The following is a 23,374-nucleotide window of genomic DNA, read 5'->3' on the forward strand; positions in this document are numbered from 1 at the left end:
AGCCTGAGCCTATAGCAGCATAACTAAGGGATGGTTCAGGGTCACCTGATCCAGCTCGAACTATAAGCTTTATCAAAAAGGAAAGTTTGAAGCTGATCTTCAAAGTAGAGAGGGTGTCTGTCTCCTGAACTCAAACTGGGAGCTGCTTCCACACCCAGTCCAACATAGCCAGGCTTTCTTTGCTGCTTTGACAAAACCTCAAATCCCAGTCAGAGATGATGAGCATCATCACAGTGATGATCATTTCTCTGTAACCCAGGCTTTCTGCTTCAGGATCTGTGCACACTCACAGAACAAGGAGACCTTTAAACATCTTTTCACTAACTGGATGGACTGAGCTCAGCCTACAGATGAACTGGTGCCAGAGATCATAAAGAACATCAAACAGTCAAATTCAACACTTTTAATGGAAATATGAGATTAATGCTGCAGACAATCATGAACCTGCTGAATTCATGAACATCAAGAATGCAGCGAGTGGTAAAATAAAGATTTGACCTCAGTGTGCTCAGTGTTCCTGTCTATTCCTAACATATTCCTAACATGATAGCTGCACTTTAGAGCTCTAAAACTGGAACTGACACATGTTTAAACTCTACATGTTACTCAGTACATTCAGCTCTGACACTCGCCCACAGTCCAACAAAGGAAACATGGAGATCACATCAGTTTGTCACCAAAGTCTAATTATTAGGGCAACTTAACCTGTTATTATCTCGTTAACTCATTAACTGATTAACGTCAGCAATTATTTTAATCACAGTTTTTAAAATCATGATTATTGTGAAAGTGCTCACTGGCTCTGAATATAAAAGCCATGGGTCACAGGAGGGATGTTGATCAGTGCTGGCTTGAAATGGGCGTCATTATGCGTCTCAGCCAATGGGAGCATTGAGGGTGGGCCTAATACTACTGCAGCGCTCACATGACCCAGGACAGAGAGAAAGGGGCGGGGACAGAAACATGGAGACAGGTACAGATCTTTGACATGTTCATTTTAAACTGTTCCAGGAGGCAGTGTTGATACAACTAAAGTTATCTGTTGTTGAAGAAGTCGGTCTGAGGAACGTTCTTAGGATCAACAAATGACGGCATGTATGAGCCTCAAGACGCAGCATCACAAGAAGAACACATGAGCTGTAGAAAAAGGAGAGACTACGAAAGCCACGGCGTTACAACATGAACCAGCTGTTGGTCTCTCTGGAGACTACTGGGCGTGGCTGGGTAACCATGGTTACCTGGGAGTTACAGAAACGTGCAGAACATGTGATTCATGTTGCACAGCAGTGGGACATTTGAAATAAAGTCAGCACACTCAGTACAGATAGTGCATCAAATATGATGCTGCTGCCAGACGTCTGCCTTTGAACACGTCCCTGCATCGCGCACAACACCAAGGTTGCCATGGCGATCACAGCTGACAGGGACAAAGTGCACAGCTGGAAGCCTGCAGGTATATTTAACATGATGTATTTCTCAGTGTCCTGTCTGTGTGTGAGAGACAAACAGCCTCTGTATGTGTGTGTAAATACAGCATGAATATGTAGAGGACATGTTTGTGGATATAAGTAAATGAAAGCTCTGCGTCATTTGAATCTTCTTGTTTCTGTTGCAGGTCTGTGACTGAACTTCTGGGAGGAGAAACGTTGGTTTCATGCTCTGTGATTCTGTGTTTTGTCATCTCTCTCAGGTGATGGACAGCTCAGATGATGACCCCGCCTACGTGGTCAAATTCAAGTCTACATTCAGAACAGACCTGGAGACACGCAAGCAAAATGCCAACATTGTATATGTGAAAACTGCTGCTGGAGCCAGATTCAAGGAGCTCAAGTGTTTACCCAGATCTTACTGAACTTACTGCAGGAACAGAGGGTTGTTGGAGGGAAACCTGTGGAAGCAACAACATCCGAGCCACCAGAGAAGAAGTTGGCCCTGTTGGTGCTTCATCAGAGTGTGAACAGGAGGAAGACTCAGCTGAGAACAGTGTGGTGGATACAGAGCAGAGCCCACCATCAGTACAGAGGCCTGTCCATTAGAGTGCTGCTCCAACATGCAGCACATGTACTTGGCCACAGCTGCAACATCTGTACCTGTGAAAGCTTCTTCTCTGTTGCTGCTCATATTGTGCAGAAGAAGAGAGTTTCTTTATCATCAGAAAATGTCAATGAGCTTGTGAGTCTTAGCAGCTGGCTCGGTGCAGAGGAGGAAGAACATGTCAGTCAGAGGAAGATAAATGCAGTTCATGTTGTCAACTCAACCTGGACTGTTGAAAGAGTTTTTCTTTGTCTGGTTTCTGACTGAGATTCTCCAAAGGAAATCCAGCACAAACACACACTTCACACACTCAAAGTCCTGCACAGTAAATGAGCTGATGAGCGTTTGTGCTGCTGCCTGATAACAGAACAATAGTTCTGCTGCTTCCTGTTCTGCAAACACACATTTATAAATGTTCACTTGCTGTTGATCAAAGGTATGTTGGTGGCTCTGGACGCTGAGGGAACTTTGTAAAAAACTAGATCAAATGTTAACGTCCTGGCAGAGGCAAAGAACTTTGATTTGATATTTGATTAGATTCATGTTTCAGCTCAGACTGACAGAAATATTTGAACTGCTGCTGTGTTAAAGGGAACACTGCTGTTAGAAAGCACCTGATCTGTTTCTGCACACTGAATGTTGCACTTCTCATACTGCAGTACTATTAAAATAAGTACACAATGCACTACTTTTGAACTCATGATTGAATGTTGCTGTAACAAAGCCATTAATGTTATTCAAAGTGTTCATGGTTTCCCAGCACAACAAATGATTGCACAAGTGTGACTGATCCACTTTCTAATGTGTGTGTAGCCCACACTGTGTGTCACTGTGTCACAGGTGAGTCTGTGCGTCCAGGTTCTATGAGGACAACAGGATATAGTGACTGAGTCCAGCAGCTTAAAGTCTGACTCCATCCTCCATTTAAATAACTCACAGCAACAACTGAATAGCTTTGCCTTTGTGTAGCTGACACTTCATTTTAATGTCCTTCTATTCTGGTTCATCTGGTCTCAGTTTCTATAAGCACACAGGTTTCATCAGGACTCTATGACCTCAGTAATCTTTGCTGGGCCTTAATGCTCTGAACAAAGCTGCACATCACAAGACTAAATAGAAATGAATCAGTCTTTCATTCTCACTGCTGTTTGACTTCAGCTCTCAATGTCCCACCATAACCCATGGAAAGAATTACTGTCCATCCAGGCTGCTGAACATGGAGCTGAAGAAGGTGGAGTATTGTGAGGGCTGATGGAGATGATGATGAGGAATCCAGGAGCAGTGGGTGGATGGCAGCATCAGCATGAAGGATCAGTGTGAGAACACATCATCATCCACAAAGGAAACCAGTCTGAGTGTCTGACGCTCTTGTTAGAAAGACGCAGTCCCAGCAGTTAGCTTGTCTGCTAGTTAGCTGAGAGCTAGCTCACTTGTACATTGAATACCAAACTGTGTAAACCAGGGGTGTCAAACATATGGCCCGTGGGCCAAATCCAGCCCATGAGATAATTTCATATGTCAAATATTGATGAATTTTCAGGCTTGCTGATAATCAATGTGAGCACGGCTGAGGTTTTATTCTGATGAGCAAACCATGTGGCCAATCACTTTAAGAGACAGACTGGGATCATACCATTATGTGAAAGAGGACATGTCCCATAGACAGCAAGGGTAGTGGTAGAGACCAGTACACAGAGAAATGGGAGCTGTATTGAAATGCAAGCGTGTCAGGAAAGAGTGAAAAGGCAAAATGAGCAGCATCTGGCTGCATTTCAGTGATATTGGAGACCACAAAGCTGAGTGCAACATTTATACAGGAGATATACAGGAGACGCTGAGAGTAGAACTGATAAAATTAGGAGCTGGCTAAAGTCAGACCCATTTTTATTTCCACCCATTTTCCACTGTGGAGGACAAAAGGTTTCAAACTGGTCCAGGTCTTAAACCTCACGTGTTCTTCCTAATAGCAGTAAATGGATAAAAATAAGGCTTTTATGAAAACACTGAATAAAACTTGCTGCCTTTAAAAAGACTAAATGTACAGTTCAGTATTGAATACTACATAAAATAAACTATATATAAAGTGTGTCTGAATGGCAGAGATGCAGAACTATGTGCATGTAGCACAGAGCCACGGCTCAGTGTCTGAATGAGTCTCACAGACCTGAATGTGCTGTTGAAGCCATTTATAATTATAACGTAATTCTTTACTCGTTTGATCTGCTCCTTACCACAAGCCACCAGACGTAGAAGGTTTTGGACTTTTAACTATATTTTCTGAAGTTTTACAACTTTTCTTACTGTTAAAAACCTCGTTATGGCCATTCATGCTGTACAAAGTAATTAGACATGTGTGGTATCTACAGAAACGTCAGGATCTCAGCTAAAAGTTCACAAAACCATCTCAACAACCACCAAACAGCTGAAACAGCAGGTGAACAGATCACACAAAAAAGATGTAAACACAAATCCCCCTGATCATCTGTTTTTTAAACATGAAGCGTCGTTTTGGACGTTCATTTACTGCTGGTTCAGTGAATTTTGGTTGGACAGTGATGAAACCTGCAGCCTCAGAATCTGTGAGAAGTCTGCTTTCAGCACGCAACTGCATTGTTGTGTTGTGTGGATCCACCTCTGCAAACTCATCACTGTTTCACCATCATGTTTCTACTGAGACAATAACAAAGGAAGCAGTTCCCAGGAACTACTTCCTGTCTTGTTAACATAAGAGTACGTTGCCCTTCAAAGCACCTCCACTTCTCCTCTTATTAGAGGACTGCCTTATTATTAATCTGCTAATTCTGTCAGTTGATGAAAGAAAAACGCTTGATCTCACCTGAGAGATTCCAGTGTACAGCGTGGACTCTTCAGTCCTTCAGACAGAAGCTTCACGCCTGAATCCTTCAGGTTACTGTTACTCAGGTCCAGCTGTCTCAGATTAGAGGTCTGAGAGCTGAGACCTGAGGCCAGAGCTTCACAGCTTCTCTCTGACAGGTCACAGTGACTCAGTCTGAAAAATAACAGATAAACAATTACAAAAATAAAACACTTATGTTGAAGTGTAATGAGATACTATTATATTTAGCAATATTTCATCTTGTTTTGTCAGGAAACTGAGCACTGATGCAGAGCAACATGTGGAGAGAATCAGAGGAGAAGAAGTGAAGAGAGAACAGCAGTAAAACAACACTGAATTGTTCAGTGTGCTTTTGATATCAACAGAATGTGTCAAACTTCTTTATTTTGTATTTGTTTTAGTAGAATTGATGATTATCACTTAGATAACAACCACAGGCCAGGTCTAAATTGCACTTTGGTGACAGTTACACCCAGAAATATTTCAGAAACGTGGACAATTTGTGCTCCATTGTATTCAGTATTGAACAAACTGAGTACCGATGACCACTTAATATTTTTGATATTTTATTTGAGTTGTTCCACCTGATCTGTGTTAACTAGAATAAACATTTAAAAGCTAAAGCTATGATCACATATGTACTTACAGAGCTTTGTTGGAGGCTTTGACCACTGGCAGCAGCCTCAGAAGAGCCTCCTCTGAAGCAGAGTATTTCTTCAGGTCAAACACATCCAGATCTTCTTCTGATGACAGTAAGATGAAGACCAGAGCTGACCACTGAGCAGGAGACAGTTCATCTGTGGAGAGACTTCCTGATCTCAGGGACTGTTGGATCTCCTCCACTAGAGAACGATCATTCAGTTCATTCAGACAGTGGAACAGATTGATGCTTTTCTCTGCAGACAGATTCTTACTGAGCTTCTTCTTGATGTACTGAACTGTTTTCTTATTGGTCAGTGAGCTGCTTCCTGTCTGTGTCAGCAGACCTCGTAGGAGAGTCTGATTGGTCTGCAGTGAAAGACCCAGGAGGAAGCGGAGGAACAAGTCCAGGTGTCCATTTGGACTCTGTAAGGCCTTGTTCACAGCACTCTGGTGGAGAGACTCTTTTTTTCTAAAAAAACTAGACCGCTTGGATGTTGTTTGTTGTTGTTCCATCAGATTGAGTCCAGAGTTGCTGAAGGTCAGATGGACATGAAGAGCAGCCAGAAACTCCTGAACACTCAGATGGATGAAGCAGAACACCTTGTCCTGGTACAGTCCTCTCTCCTCTTTAAAGATCTGTGTGAACACTCCTGAGTACACTGAGGCTGCTCTGATATCGATGCCACACTCTGTCAGGTCTGATTCATAGAAGATCAGGTTTCCTTTCTGCAGCTGATCAAAAGCCAGTTTTCCCAGTGACTCCATCATCTTCCTGCTCTCTGGACTCCAGTGTGGATCTGTCTCAGCTCCTCCATCATACTTGACCTTCTTCACTTTGGCCTGAACCACCAGGAAGTGGATGTACATCTCAGTCAGGGTCTTGGGCAGCTGTCCTCCCTCTCTGGTTTCCAGCACATCCTCCAGAACTGTAGCAGTGATCCAGCAGAAGACTGGGATGTGACACATGATGTGGAGGCTTCGTGATGTCTTGATGTGGGAGATGATCCTGCTGGCCTGCTCCTCATCTCTGAATCTCTTCCTGAAGTACTCCTCCTTCTGTGGGTCAGTGAACCCTCTGACCTCTGTCACCATGCCAACACAGTCAGGAGGGATCTGATTGGCTGCTGCAGGTCGTGTGGTTATCCAGAGGCGAGCAGAGGGAAGCAGTTTCCCCCTGATGAGGTTTATCAGCAGCACATCCACTGAGGTGGACTTTCTAGGGTCAGTTAGGATTGTAGTTTTGTGGAAGTCCAGAGGAAGTCGACACTCATCCAGACCATCAAAGATGAACACAACCTGGAAGTCTTCAAAGCTGCAGATTCCTGCTTCTTTGGTTTCAGTAAAGAAGTGATGAACAAGTCCCACCAAGCTGAACTTTTCCTCTTTCAGCACATTCAGCTTTCTGAAAGTGAATGGAAATATGAACTGGATGTCCTGGTTGGCTTTGTCTTCAGCCCAGTCCAGGCTGTATTTCTGTGTTAAGACTGTTTTCCCAATGCCAGCCACTCCCTTTGTCAGCACTGTTCTGATTGGTTCATCTCTTCCAGGTGAGGCTTTAAAGATGTCTTCTTGTCTGATGGTTGTTTCTGGTCTGTCTGGTTTCCTGGATGCTGTTTCAATCTGTCTGACCTCATGTTCATCATTGACCTCTGCAGTCCCTCCCTCTGTGATGTAGAGCTCTGTGTAGATCTGATTCAGGAGGGTTGGGTTTCCTGCTTTAGCGATGCCCTCAAACACACACTGGAACTTCTTCTTCAGGGTGGATTTAAGGTTAAGATGACAAACAGCAGCTGGAAGTTCTGAATAATAATAATAAAAATACAACTTTAACAATCATATTTTACAAAATGCTGATGACAATTTCTGACCCACTGAGAAATGACTGAACACACTGGTGTCACAAGTCTCTCATTTATCCAGCAGCTTAAATCTTTAGATAAATCCTCTTACGTCTCTGCAGACGGTCAGCCAGCTCCTCCTGCTTCATTCTCCTCAGGAAGTCCACTGTGATCTTCACAAATGCCTCTCTGCTGTTTCTCCTCTGCTCATCATCCTCCCTCTGAAACCCCAAGCACTGGGGCTTATTTGGATTCAGAGCCTTCTGGATCTTCTTCAGCTCGTTCTTCACAAAAGTGATGATGTTGTCCTCCAGCAGCTGGAACAGAATATTTATGAATGAGCCAATCAGACTGAAATCATGGAGCCAAACATCAGATCCATGTTGGACACACTGACGATCCACTGGTCTACAAAGAGCAGCATGGAGATGACTGTGAACAGAACAGATGTAACAGTAGTTGTTGTACATGTACAGACCATAAATATGGAGTCCAGCTGTGTTTGATGCTGCTGGGCAGACTGACCACTGGGACCCTCTGAGCTCTGCTGGTCCACTCTGTGGAGGAACCATGAAGGATTAGATCAACACAGGATAAAGATCCAGGAGTTTCTGCTCAAATAACTTCATCTGAATCAAGTCTGTCAAGTTTTAAACTCTCAGATTGTGAACATATCAGTAATTTTCAGTCTGTTTTCATGGACGTCCTTTCAGTGGTGATGTCAGGGATGATTTTGAAGAAGCTCATCAAACTGAACCATCAGCAGATCACTGCTCCAAAACCAGAACATGATCCGAGTCTCCCTCCACCACCAGAACACCAGCTTTACTAACGTGGTAGATCAGTGTAGTACAGATCAATAACTGATGAGTCATTTGATCAAAATCACTGAGTGCTTCACGTCTGACCCTCTGATGCTTCTGTAGACATTTTGCATATTTAATGAATGTCTGACAGTTTTACATTCATTCTATGAACACAGTGGAAATGTTGTGTTATAGTCTCCATGTTGTTTCCAGCATCATAAATTCTTAAGTTCAGAAAATTAGATTCTTTCTTCACAGCTGAAAAACAACAACATTTATTCTCTATTGAAATCTGCATCGTCCACTCCAAAGGTCACAATCTGAAGGTAACATCTGGTTTTGTTCCCTGTGGTTAACTCTGAGCATCAGTATGGTGGGATTTATCCACTACATCCACACCACTGTGGTTCAGTGTTGTCCTGATGGAGTAACAGCAGCCAGTATGATCCAGGCTTTAGCTGCTGGGTCTCTGTGTGACCTCTCAGACTGTTTAACAGATCAGACACAAAGAGAATCAGAGCAGCTCTGTTCTTTAAAGACAAACATGAACCCACTCAGGTCACACTTTCCCCACAGATATGAGCATCACTGTCCTCAAACAGCAAATGACCAAGTCGAACATTTGGATCTTTTCTCTTTCATTGTTTTCTTTTTAATGAATCTTTGTAACAATCTGAGGATGTTTCAGGTCATATTTATCCAGGAAACACAAACATGTAAAGGAGTCATCACAGCTCTCTGACCTCGTTGCTCCAGGTTCACCACTGAAGAATGGAGGGTCACCTTTGGACCGGTCACTCCTCACAGACGGACAGCTGGACCCTGCAGACTGTGACCTCTGACCTCTGCAGACACAAACATGATTGAAGCAGCTGTGATCACACAGACTGCAGATAATGCAGCTGTTTCCTGTCAGTAACATCCTCTTAGATTAGAGTTCAGCTTTTTACAAGAAAACTGGACAAAACTGATTTTTGTTACAAACTCATTTTCATTTCCTCTCAGCTCACAAACACAGTCAGACAATCAACCAGAGTCAACACTGATTATAATGTCAGTGCAGAATTATTTCTGTTACTCAGTGAGTTCAGCTCTCTGACCTCGTTGCTCCAGGTTCACCACTGAAGTCTGGATTATAACCTTTGGACCAGTCACTCCTCACAGACGGACAGCTGGACCCTGCAGACTCTGCTCTGTCCTCCTCTTCCTCCATCATCATCTTCAGTCAGTCTGAGAGGTAAACCACAAACACTCAGTGAGTTCACATTAACAGGAGGAACTGAGTTACAGTCGCTGACCTCTGACCTGTCATGTGACCATGAAACCAGGTCAATATGTCTGTAGGTTCAGTCATCCAGGTCATGTGATCTAAGGAGCTTGGAGAGAAAAGAGACGTCTTTAAGTTTCTGGAAGACGTTTCATCAGAGAAGCTTCTTCAGCTCTAAAACCAAACGGTGGAGAGTCCCAGATATTTAAACCTGAGAGGGAAAGAAAGCATGTCGCTGACCCACCACTGATGTTATTTCAAGGAGGAAACTGAGAGCCTTTGCACCAGGAGCACAAACATCAGCTCCAGCAATGATCCACTGATGTGTTTTTATTCCATGTATGAATGTTGTTATTGACAGAGATGACGTTTGTGTGTCAGTGATGCAGTGACTGTTGTTGTTACCTGTACAGGCTGGTTAGACTCTATGAAACAGATCATACAGATCTCTGCATGTTAGAAGAGACTATTAAAGGTCATGAATGAGACAAAGGCAGGGAGGCGTCCTTTACAGCTAAACAGCAGAGTGAGAGAACAGCCAGCACCTCTACATTTATCACATTATACAGCACATGTATGATACTGACAGGGATGAGAAGAATTTAGTGATTCTGATCCCATCATTGATATTACTTATTGATTCTCAGTAGCTCTGCTCTGACAGTCACCACCATCACTGAGCAGCATATCAAAGACATTTGTGCACATTAACTGCATGTTGTGGCTCAAATGTTTGTGCATGTTGGAGGCATTTCCTCTTTGTTGTGATCAGTGTTGGTCATTACTCAAAACAGTCATTATTACACATATTACACAGAACACTTTGATTAAAAGTAATGGAGTACGTTACTTCATTACTCCTCATAACATTACTTTGATGTTACTGTGTAAAATGAACAAATGAGCATGTAACAACATAAAGCTGAGGTACAGCCCCACACACCAACACAGATCCTGATGAGGTCACGTGATGTTTCTCTGAGTGTTTATGAACACAAATCAAAGATGAAACAGCACAAAGACACTTCAAAGTGATTCTACTGTAGAAACATGAACAGGTAGAAACCTGCAGCCTGACTGCTCATCACTTTGTTACCTGTTCAAGTTCAGCAGCAGCAGCTCACTTTATCACGGTGCTGGTCTGGGGTCAGTGTTTACTCAGCTTTAACCTCACTCTGGCTTCTTGGCTAGCTTAGCGTTAGCTTAGTGTTAGCTTAGCGTTAGCTTAGCATTAGCTTAGTGTTAGCATGCTGTGTGGCTAGCTTAGCATTAGCTTAGCATTAGCATGCTGTGTGCTAGCTTAGCGTCAGAGCTCTGCAGGTGTCTCGTGTGTAAATATTAATCACAGTGACAGTAAAGGAGGTAAAGGGCTGTGACGTCATCACGTACGCTGCGTCCTCTGTGGGCTCTGAGTGAACTCAAAGTACAAACTACAAGTACACAAACACGAACGTAGCTCAGAGTGGCGGACACACTCGGCCTCGTTGGTCCAGCTGTGAGTCCGTTACCGTGAACTATGGAGCGGCAGATTTGTGCTGAACTAAGCTGCACACAGCTGATGTTAGCCAGGAAACATTACACACTGACTTTAATGGAGAGACCGGAAATACAAACACACACAGTTTGTTGTGTGAAGAAATCAAACACGAGCTGAACAAACAGTAAAGTTCCTAAAGACAAACTGTTAAAGGAGGAAACAAAGCAAACTTACAGTTTCTTCACACACCAACAACAAGCTCCACTCCACACCTGGACACTAAACACGGACACACAGGTGAGCTGCTTCCTGGAAGGAGGCGGGGCTCCACCTGAAACTCAGCACAGGTGGGAGGGGCTCAGCTCTGTGTGTGCTGATGTGTTAACTTTAAAAATATGCCGTCTGACTGCTCAGACTGAGTCAGAGTAAAGTTCACATGCTGACGTGTGGAGACATGAAACCTTGTTGTAGCTGCAGGTGTGAACACACTGATCCCAGATCAGCTCTGCTGTATTTGTAACATGAACATTTCTGCTGCAAAGCTTCAAATGTTCAGCATGTTTCTCTGTTTCCAGTCTATAGATCCAGTCACACTTTCTACCTTCACCTGTGCAGTAAAGACTGAGAGCAGAGCTGAAAGCAAGCGTCCAATCAGTGAGCAGCATCAACACCTGAGCTTCATTCAGACTCTGTTATTGAAGATGTTGTTGGTACAAAGTTCATCTGCTGCTCACATGAATCCATGAAAGATTTATTTCACTGAATGTTTCTTCAAAGCTCATTTCAACCTGTTGAAGTCATGAATGAAAGTGCAGACTGAGAGTGGATCACATGATGTTTGAGGTGTGTCATGTGACATGTTCAGTATTGTCACACATGTCTAGATTGTCCCTGATATCATAACTGCTCAAACACTGATGATTATATTTGAAGAATTATTCCTGATGGCAGCAAAGTTTGAATGGAGCTCTCTGTCTGTGCTGATTTGTCGCCCTCTGGAGGTCAAAGCACAAACTGCATGATGTCACTGTAACCACCACAGAGACAGGAAGTGTTTTTATGACTGAAACACTGAAATGATGCTAACGGCTGTCGTTAGGCTCACTGACAGCAGTGCTGATGTGTTCATGTCAAACACTGGCTCAGGTCAGACTCCTTCATCCTTCTCCAGCGTGAGGCCGCCCTCAGACCCACAGGAGCTCTGACCTTTGACCTCCTGACCCTAACCATTTTAGTCTTGTTGCATCTGCAAATCCATCCAAACTGTAGCCGAGCAAAAGAAGCTGGAAGCTGTTCTATGAATGATGTTCATCCCAGAGTTTCTGTTAAACGCTGCTGCTGTGCTACATTTGTCATTTCCTGCTTTCACTACCATCCATGTCAAAGTGCTGAACTCATCTGATCACTTTAATGCAGTAAAGCAGGAGCTGTAAGTCTGACATTTATTTACTGTCATTACAAACACACACAGCTGGATTAGCATTCAGACAAAGGGCTGAAAAAAAAATCAGCATTTGATTATTATTATTATATATCCTGTCTATCTGTCAGTGCTGAAAGCAGACGTCACTGATCACATGAGTTGATAATGATGTTGGCTGTTTTCAAGTTGAACAATCTTCCAGGGAAGTTTAAACTAGAAAAACGAGTCACTGCCTGCAGCAGAGATTCAGTTTGCAGCATTCCTGATCTTTGTGCAGCAGCAACAACATGTTGTTAACAGAGCTGTGTAAAGACTGACTCACCTCACCAGGCTCTCTTTCATTCACATCATACACAACATTTACTTCATTACAAGCTGTGCTGCTCAAGTTACTGGAAATAAGCACTCAGTTACTAAGTAATCCCATGTCTTTACTGATTACTTATTTTCAAAAGTATTTGGTTACTTTACTCTTTAAAAAAACACGACTTGAATACGTAATAAAGTAGAAAGTAGACGTTTCAGCCCGAGACTTTTTTCTGCATAATCCATCATATAGAAATGAATCAAATTAAAAAGCCTTTCTTTTAATTGTTTTATTGTTTTTAATCTTTTTATTTTATGCATCAAGAAAAGATTAAATTATATTATAGCTGTTTTTGACTTGATGAAATGTGTTTAACATTTAAACCTATTTCCTGTATATTCCAGCACATGACATAAAATAATGTTTTGTGTTTCCACTCCCGAGTGGGGCGGGTGGAGGTCTGCCCACAGCGGTCATGTCAGGGGGAGGATCCGGGGGTTTCTCTGTCAATGTCACGTTCCCATGGCAGCGTGCTTGCTCAGATCTGAAGTGTTATGGTCCTGGGTGGGTGGCCCAGTGTTTTTTGAGTTTTGGTTTCTTCTCATGGTTCCTTAGTTTTTTAGTGTTTCCTGAGTTCTAGTTTTAGGGTTTGTTATGTGGCTTCCTTCTGCATTTCCTGTTTTATTGTGAAGGTCTGTGTCTTATGCCAGAGTGTTCAGTTTGCGTTTCCCCTGTCTCGTCTTGTCAATCAGAATCGGCCGTGCCTCCCTCCTGTGTGTAGTTTCCCCTCTGTGTATTTATAGTGTGTGTTGTCTCGTGTTCGTCGCTGGTTCGTCTGTGTCGTCTCCTTCACGTCTCCCTGCATATCTTTCTAAGGATTTCAGGTTTGAGGTTAGTTTTGTTTAGTGATGGGTAGATGAGGCTTCGTGAAGCGTTTCAGCACATTCCCCAAACTGTACCGATACTGTGTCGACACAGTGTTGCTGTTTTGCTCCATACTGACACCTGCTGGACTTTAAATATCATTGCAGGCAACTTACTTGAGACTCAACAGACACCTAGTCATACTTGTTTACACTGTAAGGTACAGTGGAACCCCGACTTACCAAATTAATTCGTTTCCAAAGGTCTTTCGTAAGTCGAACATTTTCGTAAGTCGAAGCACCCATTGCGCGTTTTGAGTGAGGCGATGCTGAATGATAGGCTATAGGCTAACAACAATACTCTAACTAGAACAACAATACATCAGTGGAACAGCGATGCGCAAGTACGGAAGCCAAGGGGTTGTCTCCGAAAACATTAGAGCACTTTTGCAAACATGTGATGTCTTCAGGGGCGGATCTAGAAGGGTGGCATGCATGTGCCACCCTAAAATGATCCCTTGCCACCCCAAGTGCCACCCCAGTTTTGCATTTGACAGTGTTGTTTATTAAAATAAGATCGCATTAACAGTTTGAGCGTAGTTACAGGCAGCAGTGATATATACACATATATAGTATATATATATATATATATATATATATATATATATATATATATATATATATAAAATACTATATATATATATATACTATTATATATATATATATAGTATATATATATATATATATAATAGTATATATATATATATAGTATATATATATATATAGTATTATATATATATATATATATACTATATATATATATATAGTATTATATATATATATATATATATACTATATATATATATATATATATATATATATAGTATATATATATATATATATATATATATATATATATATATATAGTATATATATATATATATATATATATATAATACTATATATATATATATAGTATTTTATATATATATATATATATATATATATACTATATATATATATATAGTATTATATATATATATATATATATACTATATATATATATATAGTATTATATATATATATATATATATACTATATATATATATATATATATATATATATAGTATATATATATATATATATATATATAGTATATATATATATATATATAATACTATATATATATATATAGTATTATATATATATATATATATATACTATATATATATATATATATATATATATACTATATATATATATATATATATATATATATAGTATATATATATATATATATATATATATATATAGTATATATATATATATATATAATACTATATATATATATATAGTATTATATATATATATATATATATACTATATATATATATATATATATATATATATACTATATATATATATATATATATATACTATATATATATATATATATATATATATATATACTATATATATATATATAGTATTATATATATATATATATATATACTATATATATATATATATATATATATATATAGTATATATATATATATATATATATATATATATATAGTATATATATATATATATATATATATATAATACTATATATATATATATAGTATTTTATATATATATATATATATATATATATATATAATACTATATATATATATAGTATTATATATATATATATATATATATATATATATATATATATATATATATATATATATACTATATATGTGTATATATATATAGTATATATATATATATATATATATATATATATATATATATATATAGTATTATATATATATAGCATATACACTGGGTGAATGTGCAGTAGTAGCAGCAAGCAGGTGAATTCTGTACATTAATATGAATAGACGTCTGACTATTTTACAGGATAGACAATATAAACATATTTAAAATTAAAGGAATTGAAATGTACATTGTGCCTTGGTTTAGTGTCTGGAAGAGAGTCCTGTCTCAGTCAGTTATAGATGATGTGAGAGGGCGGGTGTGTGTGTTTAGGGCACGGATGGCTTGGGGATAGAAGCTCCTCTTGAGTCTCTCTGTCCTTGCCCGGATGATGCGGAACCTTCTACCAGATTGCAGAAGTTGGAACAGTTTGTTGCCAGGATGGGACGGGTCCTTCAGTATCTGCTCTAGTCCGGCATCTCCTGGTGTAGGTGTCCTGAAGCGGGGGGAGAGCAATCCTGCAGCAGCGTTCTGCTGTACGGATCACTCTCTGGAGAGCTTTTTGGTCCTTCACACAGCTGTTCCCGAACCACGATGTCATGTTCTGTGTGAGGATGCTCTCCACAGCGCCTGTATAGAAAATCCTGAGGATCTTTGGAGAGACCCTGAACTTCCTCAGTTGTCGTAGGTGATACAGGCGCTGCCTAGCCTTTTTGGTCTGGACCTGAATGTGTCAGGTCTGAGGAGATGTGGACACCAAGATACTTGAAGGACTGCACCCTCTCCACTGGAGCTCCATTGATGATAATGGGCTTGTAGTCTCTGTGCAATGTGAATTATATTATATGTGAATGATATAATGTTAAATTACTATTAAGCAAATGGCTGACTAAGTATTGTAGACTTTAGTTTACTGCAGCCATGTTTCATATAAATCAGGTATCATACAAAAATAAAAATAGCTTCAAATACAGTCATGACAATAAAGAATATGACTTTAAGGACTTAACATCATTACTTCAGTTATAGTACACCAACATCTCTGATACATTAGCACTTGTTAGGTGTGGCTGTGTGAAAACAGTAGATCACGACACAGACACAGAGAAACACAGGGCTTAAATACACAGAGGGAGCAATCAGGGAATGGGTAACAGGAGGGAAACACAGCTGGGGCAAATCAGGCCTAACGAGACAAGAGGAAGCAAAACCAGACACATTAACATCAGACATGGACTTTCAAAGTAAAACAGGAAACATAACACAGACTCACGGGCAGGCACTATAACAAAGGGAACAGAGACGTGGGAACAGGGCAGACACAAACACTGACTGAACACGGGGATATAGGAACTTAGGATACACATAGACGCGAACTAGACAAGGGAACTCAGTGTACTAAGGGAACACTGAATGACCTGGTGGGTTTTGTCCATAAAACTACTCATCTACTGACCTTGGTTTTAAGTTGGACAGTGATTTTAAATTGGACAACCAAATCAGAGCAGTGGTGAAGTCCGGTTTTTATCATTTAAGGCGACTGGCAAGAGTAAAATCTTTTCTTTCGAGGCAGCACCTTGAAACAGTGATCCATGCTTTTATTTCTTCCCGCCTGGACGACTGTAACTCACTTTATGTGGGGGTCAGTCAGTCGTTGCTCTCACGTCTGCAGCTGGTTCAAAATGCGGCTGCACGACTCCTAACAGGAACTCAAAAAAGAGAGCATATAACCCCCGTGCTGGCCTCTCTGCACTGGCTGCCTGTGTCTTTTAGAGTTCATTTTAAAATTCTTATGTTTGTTTTTAAATGCCTTCACAGTCTTGCCCCGCCTTACCTCTCTGAGCTTCTTCATCCCCACACACCCTGTCGGTCTCTCAGGTCAGCTGACCAGCTGCTCCTGGAGGTACCGAGATCCAGGAGGAAGCTCAGAGGGGGCGGGGCCTTCTCTATTGTGGCTCCAAGTTATGGAATCATTTGCCCATGCATGTTAGAGAGGCCCCTTCACTGTCCACTTTTAAATCACGTCTTAAAACCCACTTTTATTCCTTGTCTTTTAACCTCAGTGAGACTTAGTTTCTTTTTTAATTGAAGTAGTTATTTAATTAATGATTTCACTCTTCTTTTATTTGTGTTTTATTTATATCTCATGTAATTTTATTTTACAGTTCCAGTGTACAGCACTTTGTGTAGCTGTGGTTGTTTTAAAGTGCTTTATAAATAAAGTTGATGATGATCTCAGATGACCACAAAGTAAAAGATCTCTCAGCAACATGATGCAACAGTTTAGGCACTGTTGCCCCGATCAGATCAGTGAGCTTTTTATTCTAAACATGAGCTGCTGTTACAGCAACAGACATTAATCCTACTGGTGTCCCACACAACAACTCAGTGTCCACTATGTGAAGCAGCCAAACACAGGCCTGCTCCTCTCACTAACAGAGACAAACTGCTGGCATGTTGGTTTCCATCTATACTGTCCAGTCTCTGCTGGTGGACACACAGCAGCATTGTTTCATCTCGTTTGAGTCATTGTTGACCTTAGCATGTTTTTAGTCTTCTGAGAGCACTGAAGCTTCTTTCAGCCTCAGTACCTGCGTTTTATCCTCAGATTAAATTATTATTCTGTGCTTGATGTGCCTCACCTTTGGCCCTGGCTCCTCCCCTCTGACTGCACTAGGACATACTGTCACCTGATAAAATAACACATGGATTCGTGCCATATAAAAAGTGAGACGTGTTAATTCAGATTCTTTGTCAAACATACACTAATGAATCAGTTTACATCAGCAGCCTGACAACTGTCATGATAAATACTAGTTAATCTACAGTCACCTGTGAGCTCTCCTCTCCACCTCTGAGCTACATGGCAGAGCTGCCTCTGTCACCTGATCAATAACAGTGAGACACTCCACATACATGCAGTCACACATGTGCTTCAAATACAGTCATGAACCATCAGGTCATCCTCCAGTTTCACCTGTGACCTTGTGTCACCATTGCTCTCTGAGCTCTGTGTTGGTTCTTCTGTCACCTGACAAACAGGACAAACATGACAATAAGAATAAAATGTGGAGCTGCTTCAGTGTTTCTGTCACTTTGTGCAGATCCTGACTCGTCAGTAATGTTTGTAGGCTGAGTGCATTTTAAAACTGTGCAAACTGCACTACAAGGTGGAAAATTTGCAAAATCGTGACTACCTCATGATATATTGTCTCAAAAATGAACCCTATGAATACGTCAGTGCCGTTAGGATGAAATTATTGTGTCACCAACATTTTAACATTAGACATATAATTCTAACAGCCTCTGTAAACTAATATCCGGGCTGCTCGAGGCTGCCGTTTTCTCTGACAGTTTCAATCAAAATTAGAAACGCTGCTCTGAGACTGAGAGAACTAACAGTGCTGATGGTCCGCTTGAAGCTGAAGCTCCGGTGCGTGTCAAAAAAATCAACACACACCGGCTCACTCCTTGGCGGCCGCTTATTGGGGCTCGCTCGGGCCACTTCGGAGGTGGGGTGCCCCCGGCCTCTCGGCCTGGGGCTCGGTCACTCAGGCACGGCTGGCTGCCGGCGGAGCTCACGGGCGCGTCACTGCAACTCCCCCTGGCTTCTGCTCCGCGGCTGCTGAGTGAGCCCTCATCTGGGACTCTCCTCAGCTCTTACTGGGACAGTGGCGCGGCTGCCCCTCTGTTGGTCTTCCTTGGTCTCTTGTGTTCTGGGGGCCTCTGGATGTCTGGAGTTTTGATCTCCTCCATACCTGTTTGATACCATAAAGGACGGGGCTGTGGCCCCCCCACACCCTCTAGCAGATCGTTACATGGAGAAACCTTTGGAATGCAAGCATGCTGATCCACACAGGTATGCACACAGGTGTACACATGTGTATTCACAGACACGGACTACAGCTTTCTTGGCTGCTGCCTCAAAGCACATTGTGCGCTGTCTATCTTGCGTGCTGCACAATATCGTTTATTATTTAGTATCTACTGATATCTACTGCTAGCTAGTTTATTGTGATGGTGCTGTTTTTTTTTATTATGTTGCTCTTTGCTGTTTGCTGTCTCCTCTGGGTTTTTTTCTCCATACAGGTGACCCAGGAGTTTTGTTTTTTTTATTTGTTTGTTTTTTTCTCTCTTCCCCCCTTCTCACCGTCTCTTCTCCCCTTTGGTTTTCTTTCTTTCTCTCCCTCTCTTTCTTTCATTCTTTCCCCCTGTCCTATCCCCCAGTCATGTCTGTCCCGTTTGCAACTGAAAATAAAATAAATTCATAATTATAATAAAGGTCAATCAAATGGACCAATATGGCAAGGCCATGATGATCCACTTGGTAAAATAAATCCGCTTGGCATCTTTCTTGGCCTTAAGACAACAATTCTGACGGCTAAAGATCCAAACGGGACAAAAAAAAAAAAAATCAACACACTGCTTCAGAAGCTCTGTGTCGAAGCTTGATTCGCCCTATGACAGCTGGGATAGGCTCCAGCGCCCCCCGCGACCCTGAAAAGGATAAGCGGAAGCGAATGGATGGATGGATAATATTATTTATAAATATACCCCTCCGGCGATTAAATGCATACCTGCATGGAGGCAGGACCTCACAGCAGAAGCATACTCCATAATGTGTTGTACATTATTACATGTATATATATATATATATATGTAACGTGGTATTTTTCAATTATTGTATTTACCAACATCAAGAAGTCACAAGCAAAGAAAGACCACACCATGGTGCATGTTTAAACAAGGAGAGTTTACTGGTCAAAACTATTTATTAAACAAATAAAACACATTTTTTAACCACCAAAAAATACACGTTCAAAGCAACACAGCGGCGGCCCAATATCAGACAGAACTCCACTCTGTAGAGTGAGCAGTCATTATGAAGCAGTTGGTTTTCTTTTGTGGATTCAAGCTGCTCTTCATATTTTTGGCCACCAGATGTCACCAGAGAGGACTGTGTTGAAAAGCTTCGAGTAATGAACCGTTTTTCAATACAAGCTTCAGAAAGCTTCATTTAGCCATCACTACCTGTAACGTTATTGTGACACATTTTATGAGTGAACTTGGCTCTAAGTGACTCACAGGTTTCTTTGAAAAACACTTTCTTACATCCAGCTTCTTCCTCTTTGCTGCCGTCCTCCTCTCCTCCTCGCAGCGCAGGCTTGCCGCTGCTGAAACTAAACAGAGCTCCCTGACAGGCTCAGCCAATCACATTGGCCATACTTGTCACATGACCAGGACTCCAGTAGAAGTAATTTAACTCTTTGGGCACCGCTGGGTGAGACGTATGGAGTGCCAGGACTGCCATAATGCATTAATTAAATACACCATTAAATAATTAATTAAATGTGGCAATAATTAATTAAAATTGGAATTAATTAATTAAATAAATAGTTATGACACATGTAATTAATTAATTATTGACACATTTCAAGTCAAAGTCAAAGTCAAAGTCAGCTTTATTGTCAATTCTGCCACATGTACAGGACATACAGAGAATAGAAACTACGTTACTCTCAATCCCTAGATAAAATAGCAAATGAACATTTAAATATAAGAGTGATTAAAAATGCAAGTAAAATAATTAAAAAGTAAAATTTAAATAAATAAATACAATACAATTTTTACATATAACAAGAAAGCTATACAATATACAATATAATGAGTAAATGACATTGAGTGCAAACCAGGCAGAGTAGTGCAAATGGGCAAATAGTGCAAATGGAGATTTGGTAATGTACGGTAAGAGATAGTGTAACAACAAAGTCTTATGAGGACAAAGTCTTATGAGGACACATTTAATTAATTATTTATGTATTTCACATTTTAATTAATTATTGACACATTTAATTAATTAATTATTGACACATTTAATTAATTATTGACACATTTAATTAATTAATTATTGACACATTTAATTAATTATTGACACATTTAATTAATTATTGACACATTTAATTAATTAATTATTGACACATTTAATTAATTATTGACACATTTAATTAATTAATTATTGACACATTTAATTAATTATTGACACATTTAATTAATTATTGACACATTTAATTAATTAATTATTGACACATTTAATTAATTATTGACACATTTAATTAATTATTGACACATTTAATTAATTAATTATTGACACATTTAATTAATTATTGACACATTTAATTAATTATTGACACATTTAATTAATTAATTATTGACACATTTAATTAATTAATTATTGACACATTTAATTAATTATTGACACATTTAATTAATTAATTATTGACACATTTAATTAATTAATTATTGACACATTTAATTAATTATTGACACATTTAATTAATTATTGACACATTTAATTAATTATTGACACATTTAATTAATTAATTATTGACACATTTAATTAATTATTGACACATTTAATTAATTATTGACACATTTAATTAATTAATTATTGACACATGTAATTAATTATTTAATGATATATTTATTTATTTCATTTTGGCAGTCTTGGCGCCTGGCTCTCATCATGAAATAATTTTATCTGTCAGCATCACCCATCAAACTCAGGGGGCGGGGTTAACGCTGATCGAGTCAAAACCATTGCTTTGGCCTGGTGGCCATTGTTTCTAGCACACAACAACCGGCATGTGGAAGCTAACAGAACTGAGCTTTGAAAAACCCTGTTTGTGTGTTACCAAATACCGTTTTAATATTTTTTTTAGCCGAGAATGTAGCGGTTTAATCTTCATGTGTCTGGTCGGTTTGTCAAGATACAGCCTCTTTGCAAAAGTGCTTCGATGATTTCGGAGATGTCTGCCCAGTCTCACGGCAAAGCGTGGGATAGACCCGCTCGCCTCGCAAGCAATCGAGCTGTTATTACCACCGACAAAGCGCAGGCCCCGGTACACAGCTGTAGTAACCCCGCTGACTTCTTTTACTGAGGTTATATTTATCGGTGTTTTATTTCCTGATGTTCTTATGTGTCCTACGTGTTTCAGTCTGAATTATAACTAACATTAAAAACATGTTTAAGGAGGAGAGAGAGCAAATAAACCTGTTTAACATCTGATCTTTGGGTTTTGTTCAGTAATCAGCGTGACCTGTGTATAAACACATAAAAGAGATAACGTTGGTGTTTCCGTCATGTAGTAACTGCTGGCTTTAACTGTACAAAGGTTGTTCGACACTATGAAACACATACAGACTTCATGATGTTCGGCTAATATTTTTATTGTGAATATTAATCATGCTGACCTCGCTCTGTACACCACGCAGCGAGGTCAGCATATCCACGATATCCTCAGCTCCATGAGTTAACACAGAGTTTCCCAGCTGACTATCTAACTGCCAACTATTCCAGAGACGTGAAAATATACAGCATAAAGAAAAGTGTAAGAGACTCAGCAGCAGATTAGAATAACAGTTATACATTTAATAAATCACCAAATGAATCCAAGAAACGAGCAAACCTGAGTTTGTGTTCCCTCAGCTGCAGACTCGCTGCTGTTTAAATGTTTGAAAAGGAAGATTAGATATAAACAAACGTCAAACATAGACTCAGTCTGCCTTCACATTTGATATGAGGCCAGCACGTATAGTGGCCTCAGCAGGCTATTACTGAAATACACGTGCTATATCATAAACTTGGACATCAGCCGCTGATGAAGCTGTTTGCCTATAAAGTGCTCTGTAAGGAAACAAGCTCCAGCAGCTCTGCGCTCGGGGAAAACACTATATTTACTTATCTTGTGCAGAAAAATGCGCTGACATTGCTTTATATCGAGCACCGGCTCCCCAGTTAAACTGTGACTATCACCAGGTAACGTAGGCGTGTTTCTTGAATTAGCAGCAGGTGTTAAACAGCTGACAGATGCATGCAGGTAAACTGAGGGTCTGTTGAGCTGATCGCTGGTTTCGTGAGAAAAATGTCAGCTCGTTCTTTATGTTACAGAAGCACAGAGACACAAGACCAGGCGGAAAGAGACGATCGTTCGGTGAAAATGAGAATCTGCGAATGCAACATGTGGAACACGGAGAGTGGAATATGTAAACAAACCGGTTAACGTAACCCCCTCGGTGCACTCTGCATGCTAACTGTTAGCAGAGCTAGTGAAATCTCTGAAAACATCTGAGCACTTTTGCAAACATGTTCT

The 23,374-nt window shown here is 40.1% G+C and overlaps 1 protein-coding gene across 3 annotated transcripts in view; it reads right to left on the reverse strand.

Annotated features, from left to right (window-relative positions):
• The window catches only part of LOC147337049 (protein NLRC3-like), a 646,813-nt gene extending 637,417 nt beyond the window's left edge, over nt 1-9,396 (reverse strand). Inside the window, exons 1-5 of one of the 3 annotated variants that reach the window (XM_086287143.1) lie at nt 9,278-9,396; nt 7,850-7,928; nt 7,496-7,688; nt 5,538-7,332; nt 4,871-5,044 (exon numbers count right to left, since the gene is read on the reverse strand). In XM_086287143.1, coding sequence (XP_086143269.1) covers nt 4,871-5,044; nt 5,538-7,332; nt 7,496-7,688; nt 7,850-7,928; nt 9,278-9,396 — 2,360 coding nt within the window. Of the gene's footprint in view, nt 1-4,870; nt 5,045-5,537; nt 7,333-7,483; nt 7,689-7,849; nt 7,929-8,920; nt 9,023-9,277 lie in introns of those variants that run through there. The other 2 variants (XM_086287137.1, XM_086287145.1) reach the window with 2 other exon arrangements.
• Between the last annotated feature and the right edge of the window lie 13,978 nt (nt 9,397-23,374).

This window comes from Aulonocara sp. 'chitande type north' Nkhata Bay, linkage group LG3 (genome assembly GCF_057382095.1).
Source record: "Aulonocara sp. 'chitande type north' Nkhata Bay isolate Kocher_YH1m ecotype deep benthic linkage group LG3, A_spYH_male_GT1.1, whole genome shotgun sequence".
NCBI lineage: Eukaryota > Metazoa > Chordata > Actinopteri > Cichliformes > Cichlidae > Aulonocara > Aulonocara sp. 'chitande type north' Nkhata Bay.